The sequence below is a fragment of the Palaemon carinicauda genome, chromosome 25, assembly GCF_036898095.1.
Source record: "Palaemon carinicauda isolate YSFRI2023 chromosome 25, ASM3689809v2, whole genome shotgun sequence".
Taxonomy (NCBI): domain Eukaryota; kingdom Metazoa; phylum Arthropoda; class Malacostraca; order Decapoda; family Palaemonidae; genus Palaemon; species Palaemon carinicauda.
The window spans coordinates 1,616,025-1,639,191 of NC_090749.1; the positions used below are offsets into that span (position 1 = coordinate 1,616,025).

General features: G+C 39.5%; 1 protein-coding gene and 1 long non-coding RNA gene across 2 annotated transcripts; one reads left to right on the forward strand and one right to left on the reverse strand.

Moving 5' to 3' along the window:
• Positions 1–1,699: 1,699 nt before the first annotated feature.
• LOC137619200 (uncharacterized) lies at positions 1,700–21,392 on the reverse strand. Its single transcript, XR_011039849.1, has 3 exons — positions 21,273–21,392; positions 18,649–18,867; positions 1,700–1,826 (listed from the first exon to the last, which is right to left on the reverse strand). It is a non-coding gene; the product is annotated as an uncharacterized lncRNA (long non-coding RNA).
• On the forward strand, positions 7,152–9,960 carry LOC137619199 (piggyBac transposable element-derived protein 4-like). Its single transcript, XM_068349384.1, has 2 exons — positions 7,152–7,398; positions 8,092–9,960. Exons 1-2 carry the CDS (start codon positions 7,356–7,358, stop codon positions 9,897–9,899), a joined length of 1,851 nt encoding a protein of 616 aa, XP_068205485.1. The 5' UTR covers positions 7,152–7,355; the 3' UTR covers positions 9,900–9,960.
• Positions 21,393–23,167: the final 1,775 nt, after the last annotated feature.

Below are 23,167 nucleotides of genomic sequence, written 5' to 3' on the forward strand. Positions count from 1 at the left end.
TTGGACTTGGCTCCTCCCTCGAAGGTAACAACATCAGCACCCAAGGCAGATGTTTGACCCAACTCGCCGGAAGCCTCTGCCACAACAACGTCGACGATAAACAGAGGGTCAACCTCCGCTATCACCGGCGACTGTTTGACAGCTGCTCCCAACTGGATAAGGTCAAACAGGGCTTCCCTGGAGGGCAAACCCTTGAGCCCAAAGGAAGCCCAAAGCTGCAACAAATCATCATTAGCAACATTCAAAGATAAATCCTCCCCCGGAAGAGGAGGTGGAGCTGCCTCGCTATGGGAGGCAACTCCCTCTCCCGAACCCCGAGGTCGGTCAACAAAAGTACGGCCTAAGCTACCACTCGACGGCCTCTCAGGAGAGACTGATCGAGTGGGAGCTTCGGAGGAGGTTCGGGCAATGAAAGAAGAGTCCTTAGAGATTTCCTTCTTCAAGGAAACCCTTGAAGGAGAAAGATCCCGCTTGGACTTCTTCTTTCGGCACCGGGAAAACCTCTCCCACTGGGAGGTAGACCACTCCCTGCACTCACTACACACTTTATCCTTATCACATCGTTGGCCCCTGCAGAACGGACACAAGGTGTGAGGGGCCGTCTCGACCGCCGACATATATGTCCCACAAGGGCGGTCTGGTAATCCGGGGCACTTCTGCATAATAAGGAGAGAGGCCAACTTCCAAACACACAACTGAAAGAAAAAGCAAAAAAGGTTAAGGCTGTCAATATGCGAGGGTGGGAGCAGACACGACTGTTCATCACCCGAGCCAAAAGCAAAGTGAACTAGTTCACCGGTGTGTGGGGGGGGAGGGGTAGCTAGCTACCCCTCCCCTACCCCCTCGCTAACTAGCGAGGGGGTAGTAAACCCTCGGTAAATTCTAATGGCTCGTCATTTCAGCTATGCCGAAAGCAATGCCCTATTTAAATAGCGTGGTTTGTATTTCAGTTACGGAACAAATCACCTTTTAATTGCTTTCAAAATCCTAATCAATTGTTGCTAATTATGAAAACATTTGGTTGAATTCTTGTGCCATAAAGTACCTCTACACTAATGACCCAAAACAATAAAGGATTAAAGACTTAACTCCTTTGGCAGAGGAAATAATCCCAAATGGTACTCCAAAAATGGGGAAGTTTTGACATGGGACAAAAAAGGGACAAGGAATGGTTGGTCAGGAGAGGTTTAGCCATGGAGGTTGCCTCTTCTTGAGCTGTAAGTAGGTCCAAGGGGATACAAGAAAACCTAACAATAATATGAGTTTGGGAAAATCGAAGAGAGTGGAGGGAACTCATTCAACATGTAATCCACATTCAAAATAGTAATCTTGACTGGGCTAGTGTTACAGAATATAAATAATTGATAGACCTTGTAATATTTCCCTTCAAATTGCAACAAACAGGAAGACTGATAATTAATGTAGTGATGCATGTATCAGTAAGCGCAGCCTAAAGATAATAAAAGCTTTTATAAATCAGTGGACTTTAACTTTATCATTAGGAGCCATGAAAGGAAAACTAATATGTTTTACAGAGCTTCAACAACATACCTGTGATAGGTATACAGTATACAAATAGAAACAGGACTGCTATCTCAAATTGCAGCCTGTACTGGCTAATAAAATGAGAAAGAATAAGAAAAAAATTAATAATGCTTACAATCAAATCATCACACCACCTCATATCTTGGGAGAGGTACCCACGGCAAGTGTCGAAGTGGAAACTAAACTTTGACATGCATTGCTGACACTCCTTCACGCCTTGACCAACATAGCTATTGTTCGATTCAGCCTTTTTTCCTTCTTTGGTGTTGTATAGATGGAGCCTACGGGAAGGATAGTTTTGACCCAACAGAAATAGGATTCAAGAACACCATAAGGAACAAATAGATGAAAAATCTGTAAATATTATATATAAAAAAATATTTACATTCCAAACATATAAACATATTTCAATTACGTAATACTGCAGTGCTTTTTCAAGAATGCATTCCTCGATGTATGATAGAAGTACTGAGCTATCCTATCTGGTATCTTTCACTAGAGGGAGCCACTAACTCTCTGCATTGCATATCGCATTGTTGCCTTATTGTACCAGAGGTCTTAAGAGAAGGGTCCTTCCCATTAAATATGAGGCTTGTCTTATAAAGATTAATTTCTAAATGTTGTGCACTTCCCTGCAGCATACATGACTCCTACTTTACTTATAATAAGTAAATACTTATAAAAACATAATTCTTACTTTACCCATACAGTACCAAGCAAATACTCATGTAAATACGATTCTTACTTTACTTTTACTAAAAATAAATACTATTTTCTATTATGTATAAAAAGGATTTCACGACACCATTGGCACTGATGTGAAGTCCCCAGTTCTTGAGTTTCTAAACATGATAAAAATCCTACTAACAAGGAGCTATCATCTCAAGAGTCCTCCGACAGTACGCCTCAAGGTGTGAAAAGCATCCGATCGTCCACAGCATGGACTTATTTACTCCTCTGGAATTTCCTTGAGAACCTCACTGAAATCCCGAGAGGAAATTTTTTCTTCCATTTTCAAGACGGGTTGGGATAAAAGAAAAAGGCCGTGTGGTTGGGAGGCAGGATGTCACCAGGATATCCCTTAAACAACTTATACAATCCAATCAAAAGTTTCAAATGGTTTTGAAGATCCAATGACCTACTGGGTATCATCCTTCAATTTTAGTAATTCTCAAATACTGTAGAGTAAAATCAACTATGATTGGTCTATCTTAGGCAATTGTTTGTTATGCGACTTGTTTGCACCAAAGCGATACTCTTACCAAGATTAAGAAAATGCATTTCTAAAAACAACTTCAGCAGATATCAACAGAATCATACAGCTGAAGGAGATAGTAAATAATTGTGTACAAAGATGTTGACACGACTTGTGAGAGTACAACCCTTTGACAATGATGATACGGAGTCTAAGCATTGCACAGGAACTTTGTCTGGTTTACTTGAAGTGAACTCCAGTTATGTTATGATTTTTTATGAGACAAAATGATTCCTTTAAAGTTTATGAAGTATCGAGAATGACTTTTTCCATGGCATGAAAACGGAACTATCTGTGTCCCAAGAAGTCACCTACTTGATATAGTGAATGTACTCCTCGATATCTATAACAATAGTTTACTATTGTCTTACTGATGCTTCTATTACAAATAGCATATAGAGACCATTGAATTGCCTTTTGAGACTTAAATCTTAAAAGTGAGTATTAAGTAAAAATAAATCTATCAAAACCAACCTAAAAAAAGGCATAGCTCCTATTATAACAGGTGAATTACAGTACTGTATGTAAACAAACGTGCAATTCTTGCTGTTGCCCCCAAAATATTTTTTAACATTCCCTACTGTTATTTGGACGAGGGATCATCAGCTACATGAGTAATTCTGATAGCTATGTCTACAGTTCTTTTACTGGAAATAAAATAAGTTGTTTTTATATATATATATATTCTATGATTAGAGCTTTTACCACAAGGAAGAAATGTCGGTTTCACAGTTATTTACACTATTTCAAGTGCCCTCCTTGAAGAAGTGGCACTTGTTATTATACAGGGCATTACGATGTTTCACCTGACAGGTGAAGTCGTTCTAAATGTAATCAATTTTTATCTTCGCTCAAGAACTCACCAATTTTCATCGCCTACAATTTAATTTGACTCCTACTTTACATAAACTCTTAGATTTTAACATTCCTTAATAGTTAACGATACAAAGAGTTCTCATCTTACGAGTTATGTACTGGACTGCAACCACAACTTGCTTATCAAGGCTACGCAACAACTGTAACGTTTCAGCATGGATTTTAAATGACTCGCTATTGCAAACGCGCGATAAGTAATCGTTTGTTGCAGTAAAGTTTTCACTTGCAATGCCATGCAAAGATACCTCGTCAAAGGTCATCAATCGATGTTTGGAAAACATCTTAGATGTTTGTAAATTACTTTATCTTTGTTCAGTGGATCCAACTTCACTGACTCTTGACAGAAGACTTAGTCTACAGGTTTTATAAAATTTAATAATACTTCTGCTTCCTGGCAGAGCCTCTTGCAAGATGACCCTGTACTATACAAAGGGAGAAGCTCAGGGTGAATTATATAGCAAGATCCTTTGCAGGACATCAAAGAATTTTTCCAATTTGCATTGGGAGTTAGCAAAGTCATATTCATACACTGTACATTATATGGTCTTCTTTATCAAATACAATATACAAAACTCCTTCTGAGAAATTCTTCTAATTTTATCAACGCTTAACAAGAGGAGCTTCTATTCCCTGTTGGATGATCCACTAGTTCAAGAACTTGAATAAAAAGATGTCAACTCTACTTATAAAAATGCCAAGTGTACAGACGAGTCTGCGAGTCTCAAGGGGATTTAGATGTTTGTCCGTCTAAACTGAACATAGTTGAATCGGCAGCTGTAGGAAATAACATTAAAACTCCAGTTGGAAGGATACTTTTAAATTTGGAGTGTCCTCTAACAGTACACACGAGTGAACATTAGCTCTTTAATCTTATCTTATGTTACAGCACCCTAGCAGTACCAGCTGAACTCGGTTGAGTCCCTGATTAGGCTGAAGGAACATAGAGAGTAGAGGTCCCCTTTTTGTTTTGTTTCATTGTTGGTGTCGGCTACCCCCCAAAATTGGGGGAAGTGCCTTGGTATATGGATGGATGTTACAGCATATCATTGATGGTGAAAATTTGGATATTCATTATCATCATCATCATTCCTCATAAAATCAAGTTTGTCACATATCATCTCTTCTGATAATTCCTCTGATTTTCATAATCCAATAATGTATTAAATGTGCCATCAAATCTAAGACTGTCCCAGTAATAAGAGGTCCAATAACATACTTTAAGAAAAATTAATAAACTAATCTCATTCTTTTAAAATACTTATATAAGATTTAAATCATCCTAAAGATAATTGCTTATGATGTTACAGATATCATGAGTTTGTAATTGACAAATCTTTATCTCAAACTCATGGTTAACTTTTGTTGCAATAATAGTAAGTCTTAGAGAAGAAAATTTATTCCTTAAGCAATATTATTATTATTATTATTATCAGTATTATTATTATTATTAGCTAAGCTACAGTCCCAGTTGGAAATGCAAAATGCTATAAGCCCAAGGGCTCTAACATGGAAAATAGTCCAGTGAGGAAAGGAAACAAGAGAACGACTGTCTACTGAAACTTTTGCCACTACTACTACTACTACTACTATTACTATTATTATTTGCAAAGCTACAATTCTAGTTGGAAAAGCAGGATGCTATACGCCCAGGGACCTTAACAGGGAAAATAGCCCAGTGAGGAAAGGAAACAAAGAAAAATTAAATATTTTAAGAACAGTAACAACATTAAGATAAATATTTCCTATATAAACTATAAAAACTTTAACAAAACAAGAGGAAGAGAAATCAGATAGAATAGTGGGGCCGAGTGTACCATCGAGCAAGAGAACTCCAACCCAAGACAGTTGATGACATTAAAGAAATTATTTTGGGGTCTCTTAATAAACTGGTCCCTCAGCAACAACAGTTAAGATTTTCATCTCAGTTCCCTGGTTAACTCCACCTATGTCTAAACATAAAATAGTTTCCCTGATTCGCTTGTCTTACTGAAACAAGCAAAGATACAGCCATCCCCAGCAGACTTTAGTTGTTCCCCTACTTATTCATATGGTGATGATTTCAGTTCATTTACTGGCAATAAAAATCTCCCCTGCTGTCAACAGAGTTAAGGGTTGAAACTGTGGCACTTTATACTTTTTCTATTTGATAGACTCGGATGTCACGCTACCAATATCCCAGGCATGGCAAAAGGGCAAACTTGAAGCGGGATTAATGTCATACCACAACCAATCCATAACCTTTACTAAAAAATAACTAGAATCAAATTATATATCCATATCATCTGTCCTTCTAAATCCTCTATTTGCAAAATAGAGACAAGAATGCCGGCCCAAAATGTCATGTAGCTTAACGTTTGTCTCAAGATTAGTGGATGTCCCTCATTCTCTAATGTCTTACTGCAAACCAACGTCAAAAGTTTTTATCACTTGAAACAAAGAAGAAGAATAAATTCCTTTTCATAATAGATTACTGTACAACTGACAGCAAAACAGAGACTAAAAATATTAGTTGCATGCAGTCAGAAAAAATGTATTTACATTGTACATATGAATTCAATTACATTAACAATATAGTTCCTTAACAAGTAATGAATATAGACATTCTGAGATTTATCATATGTTGATGGAGAGGGGTTCTGGGTGCTGATCATAAGAGTATATGGTCAGCCTCTAGGACATTGTCCCATACCTTGCCTCTGCCATTCATGAGAGACCTTTAAACCTTTAAACACTTATTAACTCAAGCCACGCTCATGTTGTCTCAATGTCCTTAGATAAACTAAAAACCATTTCTAGTGAGTCCCTCTCCATACAAGATACAGTATGACAAATTTGTAGGTAATTTGTATTTTTCCTAACCATACAAACCTTAGCTATTTAATATGGATAATTACTTTCGGCGTAGCTGAAATGACGAGCCATTAGAAATTTAACGAGGGTTTACTACCCCACCACTAGTTAGCGGGGGGTAGGGAGGGTAGCTTTCTACACCCCCCCCCCCCACACACACCTGTGCTGAGTTCACTTTGCCTAGAGGTAGGACTTCATGGGGGATAGGGCTGGCGGGCAAGTTTGATTAAATAGCTAAGGTTAGTATAGTTAGGAAAAATACAAATTACCTACGAATTTGTCATTTGTTCCGGAACTGAAACATAAACCATGCTATTTAATATGGGTGACTCAACCCTTAGGAGGGGTGGTAAGTCCCGGCCATTACTGGCTTTTGGCTTTGCCCGGGGACCCAGTATCTGAGTGTGTCAGCACTTAACAACAAGGAGTCCCTGCATCTCGCTAGCACCTTGCTGTGCAAGGGCTGCGGCCTACATAAGCTGTGTGTGAAGGTATGAAGTGTGACTCGTCCCAGGAAGTTGACCTGAAGTCCTTTAGATGTAAACTTTAAGCTAGGACTCTCCCAATACCACCTCGTCAAGGTATGGGGACGTGACAGTATTAGATTAACCCTTTGACTGCGTAAAGCGAGTATACTCGAAAATTAAAATTTCTCCCTTAACTGCGAAAAGCGAGTTTACCCCACGGCGGCGAAAAAACTTTTTGAATAGCGCCGCCGATACTTTTGACATTCAAGTGTACGCTGAAAACGTTTGCTGTCCAGTAGGTGCTGCCATCTAGTGACCAGAAGACGAAACAAAACGTAAACAAAAACAGGTGTTATCAGCTGATGCGACGAAGTTCACGTTGTTTACAAACATCAGGTTTTAAAGGTATGTATTATTTATTTCAGTAATAATTTATTTATTCTAATTAGTTCTTGAATATAAGTAGACTATAATAAGTCTGATTAAATCATTAAATAAGTGTAAAATATGGTGTAATAGGAGGTAATATGAAGGGCATCTCTTTCAAGCCTAGTAAGCCTATTTTACTGTAAGTTGGCCAACTTCGATTATGTTATGATAGGCTTTGTGTATAGGCCTGGACTTATAATAATGGTAGAATATTACCATAAACTCTAGGCCTAATATCAGGGTCTTCAAATATGTGATAATATGCGAATTGTAAAGATAAATCATAGGCTACCAGTAGGCTACATACTACTCACCCCTCTCTCTCTCTCTCTCTCTCTCTCTCTCTCTCTCTCTCTCTCTATATATATATATATATATATATATATATATATATATATATATATATATACATATATATATATATATATATATATATATATACATATATATATATATATATATAATATATATATGTATATATATATATATATATATATGTATATATATATATATATATATATATGTATATATATATATATATATATATATATATATATATATATATATATATATATATATATATATATATATATATATATATATATATGTCTAGTAGCTATAAATGTAATTTCTTTATTAGGGTATGCTAATGTTATTTTTTACTTTCAGGGTCACCTATAATGGCTTCAAAAAGGAAGAGGTGTGCAACACAACAGGAGATTGCTGATATTCTTGCAGAAGAAGACTCAGAAACAGAAGATTTATTTGTACAAAGGGAAGAAGAACTATATGAGGATTATGTAGCAGACGCAGATGAAGATGCTGATGAAGAAGTTGAAGATGCTGATGAAGAAGTTGAAGATGATGACTTGAATGTAACGCTAACTGATGATTCATGGGTGAATATAAAGAATGTAGGCACAGACCCTCCAATAAAGGTAAAGTCTATACCAATTTATTCAGAAACTAATAGGGCTGTAAATTTAGATGACTGCACTCCATTTTTATGCTTTTCTAAGTTGTTTCCTAATGAAATATATGATCATGTAGCTGTGGAAACTAACCGGTATGCAGCATACATGATAGAAAAAATGCAACCTTTAGCCCCTCGATCACGGTACAGAGCATGGAGAGATGTGGATGCAGGGGAAATAAAAGCATTTATTGCTATTGAAATTGCAATGGGATTAGTGCACAAAAGTAGTCTAGCAAGCTACTTTTCTAAAATATTTTGGCTAACTGAGACACCTGGTTTTTCCAATATAATGTCACGTGACAGGTATGAAATTATCCGTTCCTGTCTACATTTTGCAGATAATTCTGTTGATGGTAATGATGACAGACTTTATAAAATAAAACCAATTTTAGACATGGTGAAAGATCTATATTCTAAATATTATGTAAGTGGTAGAGATTTGAGTGTAGATGAAAGTATGGTGAAATTCAAAGGGAGGCTTTTTTTCAAGCAGTACATGCCTAAAAAGCCTACCAAATGGGGAATTAAGGTTTGGTCTCTCTGTGACTCTAAGACTGGTTATCTGTTGAAATTTGATGTTTACACAGGGAAGGGGCTAGATTCTAATAAAGGCAAAGGACTTGGTGCATCTGTTGTAGAAAATTTGTTTGAAGGCTTTGAAAACAAAGGCCATGTACTTTACATGGACAGCTTTTTTAGTGGAGTACCCCTTTTTCAAAAACTTCGAAGTAAAGGTACTGGAGCATGTGGGACAGTTCGTCCAAACAGAAAATATTTGCCATCACAGATGAAAAAAGTCAAACCTAAGAAAGGCCAGCTACCAATAATGTGGAAGAGTAAAGATGAGGAATTGGTTGCTGTCGTTTGGCAAGATAGTGGTAGAGTAAATATCCTTTCGAGTGTTGGGGACACAGGTACAGTGAAAAAATCTATTCAATCTAAGAAAGGGGTAAGGGAAGTAGATAAACCATCTTTGCAAGCTCAGTACAATAAATATATGGGAGGGGTAGACCTTTTTGATCAATTCTGCTCAACCTACCCCTTCAATCACCGTAGCAAAAAGTGGTATCAGACACTCTGGCATTTTGTGATTGAAGTTGCTCTTGTAGATTCCAAAATTAGTTACAACTTGCAAAATAGAAAGAAATTGACCCAGGTTGTGTTTAGACAAGAGGTAATAAAAGGATTGTTAGAAGGATATAACACAAAGCCAAGAAGAAAGAATGTTGTTAGGGACTTGGTGGAAAACAAGCGCTTGGGGGAAAGGCATTTTATTGCTCAGTATGAAAATAAGAAGTACCTACCTAATTGTAGTGTTTGTTCAATATTGCCATCTCAATGTTGCAAAAAAGGAAAGGGGACATGTAAGAGGAAGCAGACATCATATTTCTGTAAACAGTGCCCACAAAACCCTCCTCTTTGTGTTGTCCCCTGTTTTGAAATTTTTCATACTGTGATGAATTATAAGAAAACATGTAAATGTAAGGATGAAAAGAAGTAAATATGTCTTTTTTGTCAATTGTTTGTAATTTTTTCATATTTTTTGTAATAAAATTTTACTTCCATAACTTTTCTGGTTTTATTAACAATTTTTGATATTTTCCAAAATATAACAAAATTTGTATTAGTTTTGAATCAAAATTTAAGTACATAACCATAACAATATTTCAGTATATTTCATTAATTTAGTTATTTTTCATCATAAAAAACATATTCCAACCCATTTTACATGTCAATTGTGGTGATATGCAATTTTCGTAATTTTTTTGAAAAAGTACGTTTTTTGGGTAAAAATGGTAAAAAATGTATTAAAAACAAAAAAATATAGAGTTTAAGAGTCATGAATAGATGGAAAACATTGTTTCCAATATCAGGGGGTACTTAGAAATTAATTTCTACAAACTTCAAAATTTGCAGGCAAATTACGTTTTTCGGGGACAAAAATCCTCCCAGCACTACGCAGCCAAAGGGTTAATACTAGGAACACAAGGAAACATGGATTACCTGCAGTGGTTCGAGGTCAGCTGTGCTGAGAACCGAGGAGGCTGCTTTCCCCAAGAGAGGGAAAGATGAAGAAAAGAATAAGGGCCAGACATACCTTTTCATTCATGCAGACTAAAACTGGGTAACAATGCCATCAACCTTCTGCTACTTGTCCATTAAGGAGCCTGAGGTTTAAACCAGCTGTTGTGCAGCCACCATAGGGCTGATAGAGAACGTATTAAGTCTCTTGTGGGTCACGTCTTGCAGGTAGTGGGCTGTGAAGGTCGTTCGACGCTTCCAAACCCCTGCTTGTAGAATCTGCGTCACTGAGAAGTTCTTTTTGAAGGCCAGGGAAGTAGCTACGCCCCTGACATCATGTGCTCTAGGGCGACGTGACAGAGGAGGGTCAGGGTTTAGGGACAGATGGATTACCCTACGAATCCATGCTGAGATAGTATTCTTGGTAACCCTCCTCTTTGTCCTCCCAGTGCTTACAAACAATGCTTGCACTTGGGGACGAACTGCAGCCGTTCTTTTGAGATATAGCCTCAGACTCCTTACAGGGCACAGTAGGAGATGGTCTGGGTCATCTGTTACAGAACGAAGACTCGAAATCCGGAAAGTGTCAAACCGAGGGTCCGGCACTCCCGGATTCTGAGTCTTAGCAACAAACTCAGGCACGAATCTGAACGTTACCTCCCCCCATCATCTTGAATGGGCGATGTCATACGAGAGACCATGAAGTTCACTGACTCGCTTGGCCGAGGCCAAAGCTAGTAGGATCACCGTCTTCCAAGTCAGGTGGTGATCTGAAGCCTGGCGAAATGGTTCGAAGGGAGGTCTCTTAAAAGACCTGAGAACTCGAACCACGTTCCATGGAGGTGGTCTCACTTCCGACTGAGGGCAGGTAAGTTCATAACTACGTATGAGTAGGGAAAGTTCCAGTGAAGAAGAAATGTCCACTCCTTTGAGCCTGAAGGCTAGACTTAAGGCCAAGCGATAGCCTTTCACTGCCGAGACTGAAAGGCGCATTTCTTCTCGCAAATACACGACGAACTCCGCTATTCCTGGAATAGTGGCAACGAGTGGAGAGATACCCCTTCCACGACACCAACCACAGAAAACTCTCCACTTTGCCTGGTAGACCCCTGCGGATGACCTTCGCAGGTGTCCAGACATCCTGTTCGCAACCTGTTGCGAAAATCCTCTCTCTGCGAGGAGATGCTGGATAGTCTCCAGGCGTGAAGTCGAAGCGAAGCTACGGCTTTGTGAAAGATGTTGGCGTGTGGTTGTTTGAGTAGCTCGTGTCGTGGAGGAAGTTCTCTCGGAAGTTCCATCAGGAGTTGCATGATGCCATAGTGGAGCTATAAGGGTCATCGAGAGATTGACCGATATTCTGGTCTTGTTGAGTACCCTCCTCATCAGACAGAACGAAGGAAATGTGTATACATCGATGTTGTCCCACCATTGTTGGAAGGCATCTTGCCAGAGTGCCTTGGGATCAGGACTGGGGAGCAGTACAGCGGGAGCTTTAAGTTCAACGCTGTAGCGAATATATCCACAGTCGGGGAACCCCACAAAGGCAGGACTTTGTTGGCTACTAGATGATCCAAAGACCACTCGGTACTCACTATCTGAGACGCTCTGCTCAGACTGTCGGTGAGCACATTCCTCTTGCCCGGAATGAAGCGAGCCGAAAGTGGAATCGATTGGACTTCGGTCTATCTCAGTATCACTACTACGAGATGGGATAGCTGCTCTGAAAAGGTACCTCCTTGCTTGTTGATGTAAGCCACCACTGTGCTGTTGTCGGTCATCACCACCTCAGAGTGACCCACCAGGTATTGTTGGAACTGTTGAAGGGCCAAGAATACGGCCTTCATTTCTAGCAGATTTATATGGAGGCACTTTTCTGATTCTGACCACAGGCCTGAGGTCCTGTGGTGGAGAATGTGGGGCCCCCACCCTTTCTTTGAGGCGTCCGAAAACCGCATCAAATCCGGGGGGAGGGCGAGAAGATCCACTCCCTTTCGTAGGTTCTCGTCTGTCACCCACCACTGAAGGTCCGTCCGTTCCGCAGGACCCATAGGGATCATGACGTCCGGGGAATCGTGTCCTTGATTCCACCGGGACTTAAGCCGCCATTGCAGAGATCTCATTCTGAGGCGACCGTTGGGAACTAGACGGGCCAAGGTTGAGAGGTGACCGAGGAGACGTAACCACGATTGGGCTAGGAGTTCTTCTGGGCTGAGGAAAGGACTCGCGCCCCTCCTCAGCCTTGCTATCCTGTCGTCTGATGGGAAGGCTTTGTGGAGATTGGTGTCTATGATCATGCCTAGATATACCAGTCTTTGAGTAGGAAGCAGAGAAGACTTCTCGAGATTTACCATGATCCCCAGATCTTGGCAAAGTCCCAGAAGTTTGTCTCGGTGTCGAAGAAGGGCTGACTCCGAGTCTACTAGGATTAGCCAGTCATCCAGATAACGGAGGAGACGGATGACGATCCTGTGTGCCCACGACGATATTAGGGTGAACACTCTAGTGAAAACCTGAGGAGCTATGGAGAGACCGAAGCACAGCACCTTGAACTGGTAGATCTTGTTGTCTAGGCTGAATCTTAGGTACTTCCTTGAAGACGGATGGACTGGGATCTGTAAGTACGCGTCCTTCAGGTCCAGTGTACACATGAAGTCTTGCGGTCGCACTGCAAGTCTGACCGTGTCTGCCGTCTCCATGCTGAACGGGGTCTACTTGACAAACCTGTTCACAGCTGACAGGTTGATGACTGGTCTCAAGCCTCCAGACGCCTTCTTTACAAGAAAAAGTCGACTGAAGAAGCCTGGGGACCCGTCGACGACCTCTTGGAGAGCGCCCTTCTTCAACATGGACTCGACTTCTGCCCGAAGAGCTTGCCCCCTTGCTGATCACATGGAAAGGGAGCTCAACGACACTGGATTCGCTGTCAGGGGAGGTAGAGATGTTATGAAGGGGCGCGATATCCCTGCCTGATTACGGAAATCGTCCAGGAATCGGCCCCGAGTTGCTGCCACCTGCTTGCGCATCTTTGTAGGTATCCCCCCACTGATGGACATGCAGGGGGACCGCCAATCCTAGCGTTTGCGGCCTCGGCCACTCCCTCTAGGATTTTTCCCCCCCCTGGAGGACTTTTTGCCTTTCTTGTCCTTGACAGGAAAGGGCTTTGACACCGTTGTCTTCGCTGCCGCTGCCGGTTTCGTGGTCTTGGTAGGGCGTGGTTGTTGGGTTGCTGGAGGTTTATAGGGCTTCAATGTTAAAGCCCTATGTAGGAGAGAGTCCTGGTTGGACTTCCTCCACCTCTCAGCCGCCTGCTCCACGTCCCTAGGCTCAAACAAATTCCTCCCCAAAACGGAAGAATGTTTGAGCCTGCCGATCACGGTGCTGGGGACCTTCTGATGGAATCTCTCAGACACCGCATCTCGACGCTTCAAGATGGTATTAGCCCACAAGTTCAAGACTTGGTGGGCTAAAAACTCGATGGTACGAGTGCCTAAAAGTAGAAAGGTCTCCATGGCCTTCCTGGTACTCTCTTTGGACAAGTCCTCAGATCGTAACAGGATGCCCAGGGACCCTAGCCAGATGTCCAGCCATGAAGTTGCCTGCATGGCACACTTCGCCACCTTCTCCTGGCTAAGGATCTCCGTAGCCAAGAAAGTCACTTTCCGGTTGGAGTCTCTCTCTAGTCTAGAGGGACTCCCCTGGTAAGCTCTTCCAAAGAGTGGTGTAAGGGAAGAGCTAAACAAGACTCCTCCATGATCTCGAAGTACCTTCTCTGATGGACACGAGGAGGTGGAATCAATTTTTATCTTCGCTCAAGAACTCACAAATTTTCATCTCCTACAATTTAATTTGACTCCTACTTTACATAACTCTTAGATTTTAACATTCTTTAATAGTTAACGATACAAAGTGTTCTCATCTTACGAGTTATGTACTGGACTGCAACCACAACTTGCTTATCAAGGCTAGGCAACCTCTGTAACGTTTCAGCATGGATTTCAAATGACTCGCTATTGCAAACGCACGATAAGTAATCGTTTGTTGCAGTAAAGTTTTCACTTGCAATGCCATGCAAAGATACCTCGTCAAAGGTCATCAATCGAAGTTTTGAAAACATCTTAGATGTTTGTAAATTACTTTATCTTTGTTCAGTGGATACAATTTCACTGACTCTTGACAGAAGACTTAGTCTACAGGTTTTATAAAATTTAATAATACTTCTGCTTCCTGGCAGAGCCTCTTGCAAGATGACCCTGTACTATACAAAGGGAGAAGCTCAGGGTGAATTATATAGCAAGATCCTTTGCAGGACATCAAAGAATTTTTCCAATTTGCATTGGGAGTTAGCTTAGTCATATTGATACACTACATTATATGGTCTTCTTTATCAAATACAATATACAAAACTCCTTCTGAGAAATTCTTCTAATTTTATCCACGCTTAACAAGAGGAGCTTCTATTCCCTGTTGGATGATCCACTAGTTCAAGAACTTGAATAAAAAGATGTCAACTCTACTTATAAAAATGCCAAGTGTACAGGCGAGTCTGCGAGTCTCAAGGGGATTTAGATGTTTGTCCGTCTAAATTGAACGTAGTTGAATCGGCAGCTGTAGGAAATAACACTGACACTCCAGTTGGAAGGATACTTTTAAATTTTGAGTGTCCTCTAATAGTACACACGAGTGAACATTAGATCTTTAATCTTATCTTATGTTACAGCATATCATTGATGGTGAAAATTTGGAAATTCATTATCATCATCATCATTCCTCATAAAATCAAGTTTGTCACATATCATCTCTTCTGATAATTCATCTGATTTTCATAATCCAATAATGTATTAAATGTGCCATCAAATCTAAGACTGTCCCAGTAATAAGAGGTCCAATAACATACTTTAAGAAAAATTAATAAACTAATCTCATTCTTTTAAAATACTTATATAAGATTTAAATCATCCTAAAGATAATTGCTTAAGATGTTACTGATATCATGAGTTTGTAATTGACAAATCCTTATCTCAAACTCATGGTTAACTTTTGTTGCAATAATAGTAAGTCTTAGAGAAGAAAATTTATTCCTTAAGCAATATTATTATTATTATTATTATCAGTATTATTATTATTAGCTAAGCTACAGTCCCAGTTGGAAATGCAAAATGCTATAAGCCCAAGGGCTCTAACATGGAAAATAGTCCAGTGAGGAAAGGAAACAAGAGAACGACTGTCTACTGAAACTTTTGCCACTACTACTACTACTATTACTATTATTATTTGCAAAGCTACAATTCTAGTTGGAAAAGCAGGATGCTATAAGCCCAGGGACCTTAACAGGGAAAATAGCCCAGTGAGGAAAGGAAACAAAGAAAATTTAAATATTTTAAGAACAGTAACAACATTAAGATAAATATTTCCTATATAAACTATAAAAACTTTAACAAAACAAGAGGAAGAGAAATCAGATAGAATAGTGGGGCCGAGTGTACCATCGAGCAAGAGAACTCTAACCCAAGACAGTTGATGACATTAAAGAAATTATTTTGGGGTCTCTTAATAAACTGGTCCCTCAGCAACAACAGTGAAGATTTTCATCTCAGTTCCCTGGTTAACTCCACCTATATCTAAACATAAAATAGTTTCCCTGTTTCGCTTGTCTTACTGAAACAAGCAAAGATACATCCATCCCCAGCAGACTTTAAGTTGTTCCTCTACTTATTCATATGGTGATGATTTCACTTCATTTACTGGCAATAACAATCTCCCCTGCTGTCAACAGAGTTAAGGGTTGAAACTGTGGCACTTTATACTTTTTATATTCGATAGACTCAGATGTCACGCTACCAATATCCCAGGCATGGCAAAAGGGCAAACTTGAAGCGGGATTAATGTCATACCACAACCAATCCATAACCTTTACTAAAAAATTACTAGAATCAAATTATATATCCATATCATCTGTCCTTCTAAATCCTCTATTTGCAAAATAGAGACAAGAATGCAGGCCCAAAATGTCATGTAGCTTAACGTTTGTCTCAAGATAAGTGGATGTCCCTCATTCTCTAATGCCTTACTGCAAACCAACGTCAAAAGTTTTTATCACTTGAAACAAAGAAGAAGAATAAATTCCTTTTCATAATAGATTACTGTACAACTGACAGCAAAACAGAGACTAAAAATATTAGTTGCATGCAGTCAGAAAAAATGTATTTACATTGTACATATGAATTCAATTACATTAACAATACAGTTCCTTAACAAGTAATGAATATAGACATTCTGAGATTTATCATATGTTGATGGAGAGGGGTTCTGGGTGCTGATCATAAGAGTATATGGTCAGCCTCTAGGACATTGTCCCATACCTTGCCTCTGCCATTCATGAGCGACCTTTAAACACTTTTTAACTCAAGCCACAATCATGTTGTCTCAATGTCCTTACATAAACTAAAAACAGGTTCTTGTGAGTCCCTCTCCATACAAGATATGCAAAATAGATTAGAAATAATGATCTGGTTTGTCTTGTGTCCCACATCATCTGATGTCATTTTGGTCTACAGTGTTCTACATTCATGGCTGATGTCTGATCATGATTATCACCTGATAGATTTGGCATTACCTTGGGAATCCTGGTATTGGCGTATAGGAGAGCGTTGGCAAGCAGGAGATCAAAGTTGCATGTGCGAGCGCTGAGATTTTGGCGAGCGCTCAAGTTTCGGGGAGCTCTGTTGCGCCGGTGATCGTTGGCGCGCTGGAAGGCACTGAGTTCGAGCAGGTGAAGTCGCGCGCCGAAGCGTTATAAAGCGCTGACGAGCTGGAGAGCGTGGGCACTCTGTAAAGCGTGATGGAGCAGGCTGGCGCTGACAAGATGTTGGTGAGCGCTGGTGCACTGCTGGGAGCTGGCGAGCTGAAGAGCGTTGGCACACAGCTGCACACTTAGGTTAGGCCTCAGGAGGCTGTACCGGGAACAGGAACGGTGATGGTAGGTCGGCAGGTCTGCTGGTAGGTAGCACAGGAACAGGGATGTGCCCTTTGGAAGGTCGAATATCCACAGACAAAGATCGCGAACGATCTACAGAAGGGTCCAGGACCGAAGTCCGAGGACTAGCAGCAGCATCGTCGGGAGAAGGTCCAGGAACAGGCAAAGGTAGAGGGGCCAAGAGACGACTGAAGCGGAGACTACTCTGCGGGGGACGGCTACGATGACGAGGCGCCTTTACACTGATGGTGAAGGACGACCTCTAAGGCAAAGCGGCGTGCGAGCTCTGCGACAGAGATGCCCTCTATGGGCCGTTGGATCAGCAAGCTAACCATGAGCAGCAGCAGTCCTCCGAAGACACCATGACGTCGACGAACGCAAGAGAATCTACCTCCTAAGTCGACGAGGACGGCTACACACTTGCACCCTGAAGCATGAGCTGCAGCAAGGAGTCCTTGGAGGGCAGACCCGGAAGCCCCAAGGACGACCATACCTGTAACACAGAAGACATAGACAAAGCCTCACCCGGGGGAGAGAGGTGGGCAGCTTCGCTAGGGGAAGCAACACTATCTCTCGAGGACTGGGGTTGGCTGAAATTAAAAGGGTCTACGCTACTATTCGACAGTCTCTCAGAAGACCGAACCGTAAGAGCTTCGGAGGAAGGTCGGGAGACGGAAGAAGAGGCCTTAGGTTTTCCCTCTTCGAAGGAGAAATATCCCGCTTAGACTTCTTCTTCCGCCATCGCCCAAACCTCTCCCACTGGGAGGCAGACCACTCCCAACACTCACTACACTGGTTGCTGCTATCAAACCATTGACCTCTGCAGACGGGACAAAGGGTGTGGTGATCAGTCTCCACCCCTGACATATAGGTTCCGCAGGGCCAGCCATCGAGTCCAGGGCAGGTGCGAATGTTCGCAGAAGTCAATACATACACACACTTACACAAAGAAAAAGCAAAAAAGAATTAATGGCAGTCCAAATAATGATAAAGGATGAGGAACGGCAATGACCGTACACCATCCGAGCCAAAAGCAAAGTGAGCTAAATCACCAGTGTGTGAGTGAAAGCGGTAGCAAGCTATCCCCCTACCCCCGCTAACTAGCGGTATGGGTAGTTAACCCTCGCTAAATTCTAATGGCTCGTCATTTCAGATACACAGAAAGTAATACCCCTAAATAAATAGCGTAAGTTTATATTCCAGTTACGGAACAAATAACGAAAACATCCAAGTTTCAAACGCAGGAAATACTCACTTGGCTAACTTTTTTCCGAGCATTCCCCTCCGTCAATTCAAAATGCGCATGTCAAAGTATTCCATGCATAGCACAGCTCCACCAGTGGGGTTGTCTACGACTGTGTGTGGAATGCTGAACCTCACCATCCCCATCCCATTCTTGGCCTTCAGACTTTCAAACTCCCCGTCGAACATCGCCTGGTGAGAATCACTTAAACAATCCAAGTTACTGTGATATCTGAAAAAAGGATAAATAAAATTAAAAACTGCTGGTAATAAAACCATCACTTTGTTAATCATACAAATAAACTGAAAGTGTGAAAATCCCACATCCAATCCCCAGGATAATGTCAAATGACCAGAATCTATACCACATGCCTATAAATGAGATCGGTGTTCCCAAAGATTCACTAATATAATCTAGTCTTATATGTAATAAGATACATTGCTATAAATATCATATGGAAAAGTTTAAATTACTGGATGTGTAACAATTTCATTTTTAAATATTAAGTTATCCAAGGTCATGATATAAATGGGTACAGTTCCATTTTAAAGGTTTTAATCTTTTCTTGAATCATTCTTTTATCCAACTATTATTATTACTATCTAACCTACAGTCGGGAAAGTGGGATGCAATAAGCCCTATGAGAGCTGCAACAGGGAAAATGGCCCAGTGAGTTAAGGAAATAAGTTTACAGATAGAACAGTGTGTCTGAGTGTACCCTCAAACAAGAACACTCTACCCAAAGACATTTTTTAACCATGGTACAGAGGCTATGGCACTACCCTAAACTAGAGAACAATGATTTGAGTCTGGAGTGTCCTCCTAGAAGAGCTGCTTACCATAGCTAAAGAGTTTTTTTTACCCTTACCAAGAATAAAGTTACCACTGAACAATTACAGTGCAGTAGTTAACCCCTTGAACGAAGAAGAATTGTTTAGTAATGTCAGTGTTGTCAGGTGTAAGAGGAAAGAGGAAAATGTGTAAGGAATACGCCAGACTATTCGGTGTACGTGTAAGGGCTGTTTTAAGCACTTCAAATGATTGTCTAGAAAATGGGATGGAAATCCATGTTTTCTTCGCATTTGGAATGTATAGCCGACTAAGCCCCCATTGTTTTGAAGGTTTTTTATGACAATAATTTGCGGAAACTAACAAGTTTAAACAAATTAGTATCAATGACATAAAACATACACAGAAGGACTATGGACTCTTCTGGGAAGGGAGACCTTGTGTCTCCCAATACAGTCTTCTTTTAGGACTCGTCGGTGTTTGAAAATCAGAAAAGTCTGACTCAAAGGCAGAATATTATCTGGACACTCAAGTTCGCACCCAATGATCATCTCAATCTTTTAAACTTAGTACTGTATTCATAAAACACCTGTCGTCAAAATCAAAACCAAAGTAAAAGTAATGAAACGCAGGAGTTTTTGTTTGCCCAGAATCCTGGACGCATAGAAAACGTGACTTTCCATCCCATTTTCATTGGAGTCGTTCACGAGTCTTCATAATACTACAAATACCTCCTTACTTGAGCAAGCTAATGATTTATTAGATTTTGTGGTTTCATTATAGATACGGATGTAAAAAGCTTTTCTACCCAAAAAACTTATGTCTCCTATAGAAAAACATCCGTTTTCTTTGAAAATGACACTTATTTTCACTGCAAATAATTACTGTACTTCATTATCTAAGAAATAATAATCAATTGGCTTAGCGTGCACAGTTCAGCATGTACCGCTTGCCATTACATAAGAGCTTCATTTTAATTTTTTTCCGAGAGCGAAGCAATCGCACGGCGAATCAAAAAACATTAAATTTCTAAAAAATATCCTTCTTCTTCGACAGTCTTACAGGATTTTGGTTTATTTGCTGTTGAGATTAATGCCATATTCATTGAAATCACATTATTCACAACAAGAAAATCTATTTTTCGTTCAAAATGTTGTCCCGTCCGTAACTATAATTCTACCGTTTTTTACTCTGCCGCAAGCTCGCTTTGCTAGTGGTTAAACATGACTTCATTGCTCGAATGTTCTGGCAAGCGGAACGTATCGCTACCCGTGTCAGCCCCGTGGGGTAGTATTTCGGCGTTATCAATTGTAGAAATTTAGATTTGATTACCTCGATTACTATAACCAAGCGATTCATGGTTATCGGTTTAAATTATTAATTGAAATAGTTTAGGGAAAATTGTGTTAATGTAAAAATAAACCTGCATGTTCTATAACTGATATTTTTTTTTCATTATTAAATTCTATATCTCCATTAACAGTAGGCCATGGGACTCAAAATTCTGTATTTCAAGAGACATATTATATTATGCCAGTTCCAATGTCCTTATTGATATTGTACACAATACGAATTAGATATATGTGAAAATTGAATTCTGTAGTATATTGTGAACTCACAACCTCCATTCGGTTAGTCATGTCTTTAAATTGCATGAAATGATCAAGCACAAGTAATAACTAATCATAGGTGATGGTGTGGACCAATGGACGTCATAAATCCAATCTTGCTTAGGGTCACCTTAGGGGCTTCAGCCGGTCATGTCATAAAATTAACTTGTACATTAGAAAACGTAATTACTTCAATATAAACAGAAATAACGGAATTTATTTGCAATATAAACTTACTTTTGTGGATGATAAAGGAGGAATTAACGAAGAATTGACGAAAATCGAAGAGTTAACTTGTGTGTAATTCGAGTGGGCCGCCATGTTTGTTTACATCGTCAGCTCAGCTGATTGAATAAAAGGAGAAACTATCGTACAATGTCTAAACTAATATACGAAACTCGGTATAGAAATGTTTTTCAATTATGATATTTCTAATATAAGATGTAAAATATACATTTTATATTAATTGTGCATCAATGAAATATGACATTTTGTTATTTAGGATTTTGAAACTATTTGTTATCGTATGTCTGACAAATTCTTGTTATCGTACAAATGTAAAATCTAATATACGAAACTTGGTATAGAATTGCTTTTCAATTATATTTATTCGAATATAAAAGGAAAATATACATATTCTATTAATTTTTTCATCGATGAAATCTGATATTTTGTTATTTAGGATTTTGAAACAATCTGTTATCGTACGTCTAGCAATGAACTTTTGACATTTTGATTCTTTTAAAGAAAACGTTTTATGGTAGACTTTGATAGATTACATTGGACCTTTCTTTGTCAATATTTATATTTCATTTTAATTAAACTAAACTTTTCATGATACTTTATCGAGTATAATACAATGAATTAATGACTTTGCATTTCTAGGCCTATGTTTAGCTAAATAAACCCATAGATTTCATGATTGCTCAATTGTGTAAGGTATTTAAATAATTAATTAGATGAAAAACGAGACTAAAAAGGCAAATAAATGTAAACTTATACTGTATGGCTAAGAAAAGTTTTCAGTTATAGTTATGTCTAATTATTCCATATGAGATCAGAGCTCAATATTTGCAGGAATCAAACTCCTATAGATATATTTAAAAAATATCCTTTATTTCAAATGTGCTAAAATGCGTAATTCTTGAACAGCTAATTAGCCACTTAGAAGAAATAGAAGCATTGTCGAACAGCCAGCTAGCATGCATATAGTTATATTCTAAGGAGATCTGCTAGAAATGTATTTTGATATTACTCAATTTTAGTGCTGCTTCTAATATAATTGTGCATGAACTCCTACTTAATTATCTACGGCACATTGGTATTTAAGACCAATTGATTAGTGTCTAAAGGACTACTTGGTTTACAGAAACTGTTCTGTAGGCTACGAATTGGAAACAGAGGGGTACCTTAGGGAAGTGTACTAGGCCCTATCTTATTTTGTGTCTATACTAAAGGTCTATAAAAAGTACCAAATATACATAAAGTAAAGTTTAAAGTATTTGCGGATGATACACAAATTTACTTCTCCATAAATGTCATAGACGATACTGTTGAAACTTCAAACCAAATACTTATTAGTTTATAGAATGGATAACAGTTAAACAACTAAAATTAAATTAACATAAAACTAAGTTTATTACGATTGGAAGGGAAAACAGCTAAAGAAACTTAAGAGGCATCCAAATAAAAATTGTAGGTACCAGGTTGGTCAGGGCACTAGCCACCCGTTGAGATACTACCGCTAGAGAGTTTTGGGTCTTTTGACTAACCGGACATTACTACATTAGATTCCTCTCTCTGGTTACGGCTTATTTTTCTTTGCTAACACATACACCGGATAGTCTGGCCCATTCTTTCCACATTCTTCTCTGTCCTCATACATCTGACAACACTGTGATTACCAAACAATTCTCCTTTCAAGAGGTTAACTACAGCACTGTAATTGTTCAGTGGCTACTTTCCTCTTGGTAAGGGTAGAAGAGACTCTTTAGCTATGGTAAGTAGCTCTTTTAGGAGAAGGACACCCCAAAATCAATCCATTGTTCTCTGGTCTTGGGTAGTGCCATAGCCTCTGTACCATGGCCTTCCACTGTATTGGAGGAGAGTAATATGAAGATAATTTGTAATTA

What these genes read in the sequence shown, in the direction of transcription:
- LOC137619199 (XM_068349384.1), top strand. Translation starts at nt 7,356, where the DNA reads ATGCGACGAAGTTCACGTTGTTTACAAACATCAGGTTTTAAAG. An exon ending in ACAAACATCAGGTTTTAAAG is followed by an intron (nt 7,399 to 8,091) that starts GTATGTATTATT and finishes TTTTACTTTCAG; the next exon opens with GGTCACCTATAATGGCTTCA.